At 33.9% G+C, this 8,443-nt stretch overlaps 1 protein-coding gene across 1 annotated transcript; it reads right to left on the bottom strand.

The window, feature by feature from the left end:
* Nucleotides 1-341: 341 nt before the first annotated feature.
* Nucleotides 342-7,174, bottom strand: LOC141684194 (kinesin-like protein KIN-14I). The gene is made up of 19 exons (XM_074489038.1): nt 6,688-7,174; nt 6,097-6,263; nt 5,862-6,005; nt 5,494-5,730; nt 5,335-5,403; nt 4,937-5,005; nt 4,709-4,792; nt 4,450-4,581; nt 4,273-4,354; nt 4,055-4,150; nt 3,797-3,970; nt 3,448-3,554; nt 3,170-3,350; nt 2,891-3,050; nt 2,562-2,815; nt 2,302-2,465; nt 2,012-2,188; nt 798-1,285; nt 342-704 (listed from the first exon to the last, which is right to left on the bottom strand). Exons 1-19 carry the CDS (start codon nt 6,806-6,808, stop codon nt 575-577), a joined length of 3,036 nt encoding a protein of 1,011 aa, XP_074345139.1. The 5' UTR covers nt 6,809-7,174; the 3' UTR covers nt 342-574.
* Nucleotides 7,175-8,443: the final 1,269 nt, after the last annotated feature.

Here is an 8,443-nt window from a genome sequence, read left to right on the forward strand (position 1 = left end):
CAAGTGCAGATTCGGCTTCACATTCAAAATACTTAATCTGCAGAGTCCCGATGAGAGCTCCTTCAAGTTGTTTTCAGGTTTTTGAGACATTTTTATATCACATAACTGGAAATCTGGAATGTCTAGTTATCTAGAAATAAGCAAGAATGTTTCTTGTATAACTTATTAAAGCTTAATGTATTATCATGACTCATGAGCTTGTCTGTAATGCTGTTTTCTTGCACGACATTCATATTGTTTCTAGTCATCTGCCTGGTAATGTTTTCTGGCTCTCACTTTGTTTGATGCTCCAGCATCACATTATTTATTTTCAAGTTGTACATAATGCATATATAGGTTCATGAAATCAGAAATTAATATCAGTACTTCTATATTAGTCAAGTTTTAAAAAAAGCTGTTCCGGAAATACTGCAACACTGAAAACATACAAGCAACTGGAATTATTGCTGTATTTGACATATACATTACAAATTAATAAAGAAAAAGCCTGGAAAAAACTATATATAAAAAGCTCTCACTCACTTTCCAAATAAAATAATAAAAAAATATGGTAAAATATTTGCATTGACACTCCCTACTTCCCAGCCTTTCGTTTAGCTTCTGAAGTAATTGCCTGCCTCGCACCTCGCAAGGGAGTGTTTTTATTAACATTTGCCGTTTTTCGTGAAGGCGGTGAAGGCCTGACTTTTGGAATCATACTCTTGCTGCAAGATTCATAATCATAGTAGTTAAGTTAAACAGGTTAATGCTGCATGTTTACTGAAGCAATATGCAAATGTGAACATGTGTTCATTTACCTTAAATCTGGGCTTTTTCCAGGATTTAGGTTAGGCTTTTGAATCTTTGACCCAATCCCACTTGCTAAATTGGATAGTTTGGAATGGTTATATTGCCAAAGCAAATCTGGTTCAGATGAATCACTAGTAGCAGCATCAAGCTCATCTAAATCGTCTGCAGTAGCAATATCGAACTGGTTGCTTGAAGGGAACATGTTATACGACTGATCAGGGTATGTTTTTGAGGAATCTGACAAATACTTGTTGTAAAATACGTCACCCATGTTGCCATCAGCTTCCCAGCATCCCAAAGGCTTTTCAACTCTTCTTGCAGCATCTTGCTTGTTCACCATCACCTTGTCTACCCAGTCACCTGAACTAGCATCTCTATCTTCCTCCCCATATTGTTGACCAGGACTACTGACTGGAGGCCATGGTGGGGAATTTCCCAATAGCTCGTCCAGATCAAAGCTTTGACTCTTTTGTCTAGCTGAAGAGTTGTTTCGGGTCTATACAAATAACATAAGCTTTAGATGACCTTTTCTCTTAGATAATTATAGTCGATAGATGACATTTTGTTTAACATATAAAAAATATGTAATTTCCATAATTTGGTAGATATATCAAAAATAAATAAAACTTAACAAATGAAACGAGGTTTGATCAATATATCTGCCGCAGATATATTGAAGAATGTCAATGACATCGATCAGCAATATTTCGGAAATCTAAACCCTTGCAATATATGTGTACAAACTTACATGACGCATATATGTCTTAAAATTTTCCAATATATGTGTACAAAACTTACATGACGCATCTATGAAATCTAAATCCTAGACATTTCCAATTTTCTGTTGCTATCTTAATTATAGAAAAAGAAATGAATTGTGATATAATATAATTTCCAATACAGTGGCATCTTAATTATATATATGCTGGCATTTTAAAAGCTAGAAATAGTTTAGATTTTAAAATGCATACATATATCAACAATTGCAAACTAAATGATAATTATTTGCATATGATTTAATTTTAATACAAATGAAATACAGATGGCATAATTTTTAGTTATGCACTGACGACCATTTCTTTTTCCTGACTCTTATTTGAATTAGCATTGAGCACTTGAGAGGTTTGAGAGAGATTACGAGTAGCAACATGTTGCAACTTGCAAGTAAAAGAACTCAAGATGTACAATCAACTAAAAGGATAACTACTTAGTAGATATTTACCTCTATATTGCCCACTTCCTCCATTGGTTTTCTTCGGTTGTTTGAATTAGAGAAAACATCCACCCGCTTGTTGGATTGGAAAGGTGATGACAAGCTACATGGGCTTCCGGACATCATACTTTGAACAGGCTCAGGTTCTCTTTCTTTCCTTGCCAAGGCTGCTCTAAGACTGGCAATCTGTCACAATATTACAAATCTTTATTCAACTCGATGCATGACCATTAGCAATGTAAATATTTGTTACCCAAAAAGGAGTAGTTTAAAATTAAAGATAATCCAAATATTTCAACCTGTTCTTTTAGTTCTTTAACATCTGAAGTATCCTTGTTCACTCGTGCAGCACCAAGTTCAACTGTGGCAACCCGCTCCGCAAATTTAAGAGTACTGATTGTTTCTCCAACAGCATCTGGCTCAGGGCTTATGTGAACAAACATAAGTGTCTTAGCTTGCCCACCTAAAATAAATTGACAGCAGTAAGAAATATGTAAAAAATAAAGGTAAAAAACCAGGCTTTCAGATTTCTCCACGCATATAAAATGAATTTCCTTACCAAGTGAATCTTGGAGCAATTGGGTTAGTTTGCTGTTCCTGTAAGGCACATGTGAATTCTTTTGAGCAAGGGAAGCTATTACATCGCCTAATGCAGATAGAGATCTATTAATATGTTGGGCCTCTTTCAATCTGTCTCCGGTCACTTCAGATTTGTCCACCCTCTCACTTCCTGCCAGATCAACTAGATGCATACATCCACGAAGAATAGCTCCAGATGTCAAATCTTTTCCTTGGACATGGACAGTTAAGCAACTGCATCATGACAAATAATATTAGCATTTGCGGATGACGTTCATTGCTCGACAGACTACTTAAATACTACCATACCTATGAGAGCGACTGCTGCGATCATTAAGGGCTGTTGCTCCAACTGCCCTATTTCTTTGTCCAACATTCATTAGATCAATCACATCAGAAGGTTTCGTGACATGAAGCAGGCTTGCATCTGGGACATTAAGTCCAGTTTGGGAGCTATTGCGAATTTCCAATGTATTAAACCGTTAAGAAAGAAACTAGAACCAAGGTTTATATGAAAATAATAAATACAATTACTTTCTATATATTTGCAACGTAATTTTGAATTGAATAATTGATGTAGTGAAGGATATCTTTTATTGAATCCATCTGCAATGAGGAGGTCTCTAACTTGCTCATTATAAATCTCTATCATCTGAACAGAAACATCATATTGGAATGTGTCCCTTCTTTGCTCAGCAAGAAGAAACAGATCACTCAGTGCTCTATAATTTACTCCTAGAGTGTCCTCTGTTAGATCCTTAGGTCCAGTCTTGAACATGAAACACGAAAGAGAAACCCATTCAGTTGTAACCTATGATAAATTGATAACATATTGCTTTAAGTGAGGAATTATCAGTATATCTCACCATTGTGTAGGTTTTACCCGAACCAGTTTGGCCGTAGGCAAATATACAAACATTGTAACCATCAAGAACTGAACGTACAAGTGGCCTAGTATCTGAAAATACCTCTCCTGCCACATAAAAGAACAAAATTAAGAACTTAAACTGGATGAGGCATATCTAATTCGATACAGAAGGCTAAATAGAAATTTGTAGGCGGGCTATATCTAACATAACATTTTGGTTGCTGAATATTCAAATTTGCAATTTGGTGGCCATAGATTTCTTTTGGAGATTGGCCTTTTTGAAAGACGAAGGTAATATCTGGCCATCAAATCGCGAATATGCATTTACTAAAGAAAATATAGCTAACCTTGGGTTGAACAGGGTCCATATACTTTGTTGAAGTTAAAGGATCGATGGCCTTTTCCATGTCTTGACGGAGCACTAATGGTTATCATTCCTTCTTCAATCTGATCCACTGTACTCGAAGAATTTGATTGTCCTCCCAGAAAGGGTCTCACTCGACAATATACCCTAATATTTCCTAATATAAGCAACAAAATAATTAGATAATTTTAAAAGCTAGATAATAGACATATTCACAGGACAGTGATGATAAGTTTAGTACCTTTAAGGTCCTGGACTTGATTATAAAGTTTACGGTTTTCCAAGAGCACTTTATGATATCCAGAAGCAGCATGAGCTAGACCATGGATGTGCAGGCCTACAATAAAAAAGAGCACATACTCAGTATAAGGTACACTATTTTTATCATCCATACTTTCCCTAGGTTCAGAGGTATTTCTATATTTAAAAAATCAAATTTTAAGATCATAGAGTACTTACCAAGATTTTGCATCTCATCATGAAACTTCATTTGCATAAACTGCATACCAGCTTTTGTAGTAGAAAGAGTTTGTTTAAGCTCCTGCAAGATTAAGATTATTAAAAAGCTTAGTAAGTTGCAAAGTACAAAATATATATGTGAAAAAAGAATAGACGAAAGGAACACCTATATCTCACCTTTATATCTCTATGCTGTCCGTCAATGATCATTAGTTGTTTCATAGATCTTCTTTTTAATTCTTCATCAGAGACAAATTTATTAGGAAAACACTGCTCTTTCTTTGGTTGTGCAGCATTTCTGTCTTCGTTCTTCATGTTGAGGCAAAAACAGAAAGAAACATCAGATTATTTTCAATACTGCATCACATCGTTTTTTAGGCAATGACTATCCTACATTCCAATGATAGTTCAATAAATTTTGTACCAGTAAAGTTACCTTTAGCTTTGAGTCACCTGAATTCTGTTGCATGAGAACCTTGTTTCCATGCAAAAAATTCGTATCTTTTGATGATGTTTTCTTCTGCAAGACATAAAAGATAAAAGTTTCAGTTAAACTTTAAAAGTATTTCAGGTCTATTAAGCTCATTAAGCATTCATTTCAGTCTGTATTGTCTTTTGGAAGAAGCTACTGACAAGATGGAAATACAGGTGCTAACAAGCTTACCACTTCAACTTGGTTTGCAATTCGATTCTCAAATTCCTCCATAACCTTGGTCAGCACAGATTCTACGAGCTGTTACAAGCACCCAAAAAAAAAAGTTTGCTAAAACTAAGACTGAGACAACAAAAGTTCAAACACTAATATATTTGGAGCAAATAGTGCCCCCCCCTAAAATTAGAATCCAGTCATGTGGAAGTTTCTTAAGATTTATATTAAATCCGTATTATATTAAAAGAGGAGTGCAAAAAATGGTTATTAATATTTATATACGTGTATTGATATGTTCAAACAACAGGTTTATCTCTTTCATATTGCCTGCCCCGAAAAAGGGGTAAATGTTTCACTAAGATTTGCGAGGGAGTTTTCTAACTATAAATAAAACCATGCACATTTCTACTTACACTGGGAACTTCTTCAGCCTTTTTATCTAATAGAACCGCTCGAACAAGCAGACTTAAAGGAGAAGAAGACTGCATATAAATATAGAAACAAGAAATTAATGTCCGCATTGGGTTAAAATTGGACAAACTAGATGTGCGCAATATAGTTGTCTCACATACCGTTTTACTAGAGTCACTGTCGGGACAGAGGTTACTGAGAGCCTTTTCATTCATCGACACATTCCTTGACAAAGAGTTGGTAAACGGCTCTGAATTCTTGCGCACGTGTTGTCTCATAGGTGTAGTAAGTTTTACATTTCCACCAAATTTCCACACTCCATTGCCACCAGCTTGTTTCCACTCATTGTATGATTTTAGTGCCAATACTGAATTAACAATTCTTGAAGATTTCCCTCCCTGGAAAACAACAAATGATTTTTTAGTGCCATTATTGTTTGAAAAATGAGTGTGAAACCAAATTCCAGCTATGCTCTTAGCAATCAAAATCTACGAATTTTGTAACAAATTGTTGCGCCTACAAAATTTACCTGTTCCAAGTCAGATGCTTCAAAGGTAGGCAGCCCCATATCTTGCACAGATACAAGAAAGTTCCTTACATTTTCGAAGTATTGAAAGGCAGATAAAGCTGCTCCATCAGCGACTTGAGTAGAATCACATAGGCTCTCAACAACCTTAAAATTTATTGCATCCAGTCAATATCATCAATTAATCTGATTGCATTTCTGGTCCAATAAATTCAAAGAAGGACTAATGAAGTTGTACCTTTGGCACGGCTCCTGGTTGAATCTTATTTAGAACATTGCACAGAATAAGCCCGCTTCTCAAACCAAGCCTGAACTCTTCCTCAGAAGGCTCTGCAGGCAAATCTCTAGCTCCAACAACTCCAACCATCTTTCTTAACCAAGCAGCAGCTTCATACCTTCTCATAGCTAAAAAAACACGAAAATAAATAAATTACGGTACAATATTTTCATCCAACATCACATTTAACATCCACTAAAAATCATTCCAAAATTTTGATTTCACGCATATTACATAAACCAAAATTGAACAAGCGACAAACAGCCACAAACATGATATTTGATCAAACACAAATCACACCATCATACAATAACAAAAAAAATAATAATTATCTTGATCTGAAAACCTAATGTTCCTTTAATTTTCAAAAAAAATTGTAATGCAAGGTTACGGCTTAGATTCTCGCTCACTCCCGAAATTTATTAGAAGATACTCATTCGCAAGACATATAAACCTAATCATTCGAAAAAAATATGTAATGCCTAACTACCAATCAAATTTTCAAGATTACATAAAAGCATATATACAAAAAAAATAAAGAGAGTGATTTACCAGCTTCTTCAGCTCTCCGAGAATCTAAATCGAGATCTCGAGAACGAACACCGTGTTGTTGTAGAACATCCTCAACAACAGACGCCATTGTAAACGATAATCCTCCTCTTTCAGTCCCCATTACTAACAAATTACAATAATAATGATCCCAATTATCTCAATTAACGAATTGCCTTATTCACAGACTCAATTTCAAACCCTTGCGCATCAATTTAGTAGCGATCACAAGTTAATTAGATTTAGAGAGAGAAATTGTGGAACTAGAAAGCTTCAAAAAGAGGGAGAATATAATTTTACAGGCTAGCTGCTCTTAATACATTATGATGATGATGATTATACATACATTATACACACAGTCTCCATGCCTTTGCTTTTCTCTCTCTCTCTCAATCTCTCTCACACTCTCTCTCTCTGCTTTATACTTATAGTGAGTAGTATGTATAACTTTTTTGAAAACTCTTATTAGCCGTTCTCTCTCTAACTCCGAGCCTCAACGTTTCATTTTTCAGAACCCCTCTTGTTTATTTGTTTAAACCGAACTGCTTAAATTTAAATTTAGTGGTAGTGTTAATTAAGCGCGTGAAGAATAAGCTCTATTGGCGTGACGTGTGATGGCGGTATCTTGTAAGGAAAATACTTTATGCGATTTACTAATTACGTTTATTCATAAATTTTTAGCAAATTTAGTAGGATCGCTTTGCTGTGTAATGTAAATGACTAAATTTTTCAGATTTTGTCTATGTTCGGATAATTAAAATCGAAATCGTTTAATTTTTTTTTTGGACTTATACAATAAATACATTTAGATTATAATTCAAATATAATCTCGTTAAAATATATTGTGTACACTACTTATAACTAAGTTGGCTTGTTATGTTAAACATTAATTTGTTGAATTTTTGAAAATTAAAAATGGAACACCCGTGATTGTTTTTAACTTGTATGATAAATTTCATCCATGGCAATCACCTTTTTTATTTACTTAAGACTTAGCTCATTTTTATATTGTTGAAATATAATAGACCAAATTTAAAGAGAGTTATGTTTCCTTCATAATTCATAGCCATCTTCAAATATGAAAAAACATATAGAGAAATACAAATTTAATATCTTTTATATGTGATATACACTTATGTGCTTCGAGATGTTTATTATGGACATGTAAAATTATTCCACTAAAATCTAGCAACTATCAGTATAGTCGCGGTATTAATGAAATAAATATTTTTGAAGTGTTTATCAACTAGTCTATCAACTAATGAAGAAATTATTAGTGTTTGTTGAAATTGTTAAGAAATCAATAACTCTAATTTAAATTGTAATAAAATTTTATACTATTAAACATTTCATCATAATAAAATTTTATGCTCTTAAAAATTTCATCAATCATATAATACGTTTTGTTACAATTGACAATTAAAATTAAAACTAATATTAATATTAATATATCAACGACAAATAATTAAATTATATGAATGAGATTGATAAGACTCAAATTCGAATCTCTTCATAAATCGAGTTTTAATAACATGTTAAATAGCTTATTGTCCTAAAATAAGTCAGAAAACCATTACTATTTAAGGTTATTTTAGAACGTCGCCGGACTCGACAAAATGGTTGGCAACTGTACTTGTGACCTTTTCTTTGCGTCTGCGATGTTATGAAGATTAAAGATTGAGAATCCTATAAAGTGTTGGGAAAGTTTTATTATTGTGTGATTAGGAAAAAGGTTCAACTAAGTGATGATTGTTAGCGG

Source organism: Apium graveolens, chromosome 9, assembly GCF_009905375.1.
Source record: "Apium graveolens cultivar Ventura chromosome 9, ASM990537v1, whole genome shotgun sequence".
In the NCBI taxonomy this organism is placed as follows: Eukaryota; Viridiplantae; Streptophyta; class Magnoliopsida; order Apiales; family Apiaceae; genus Apium; species Apium graveolens.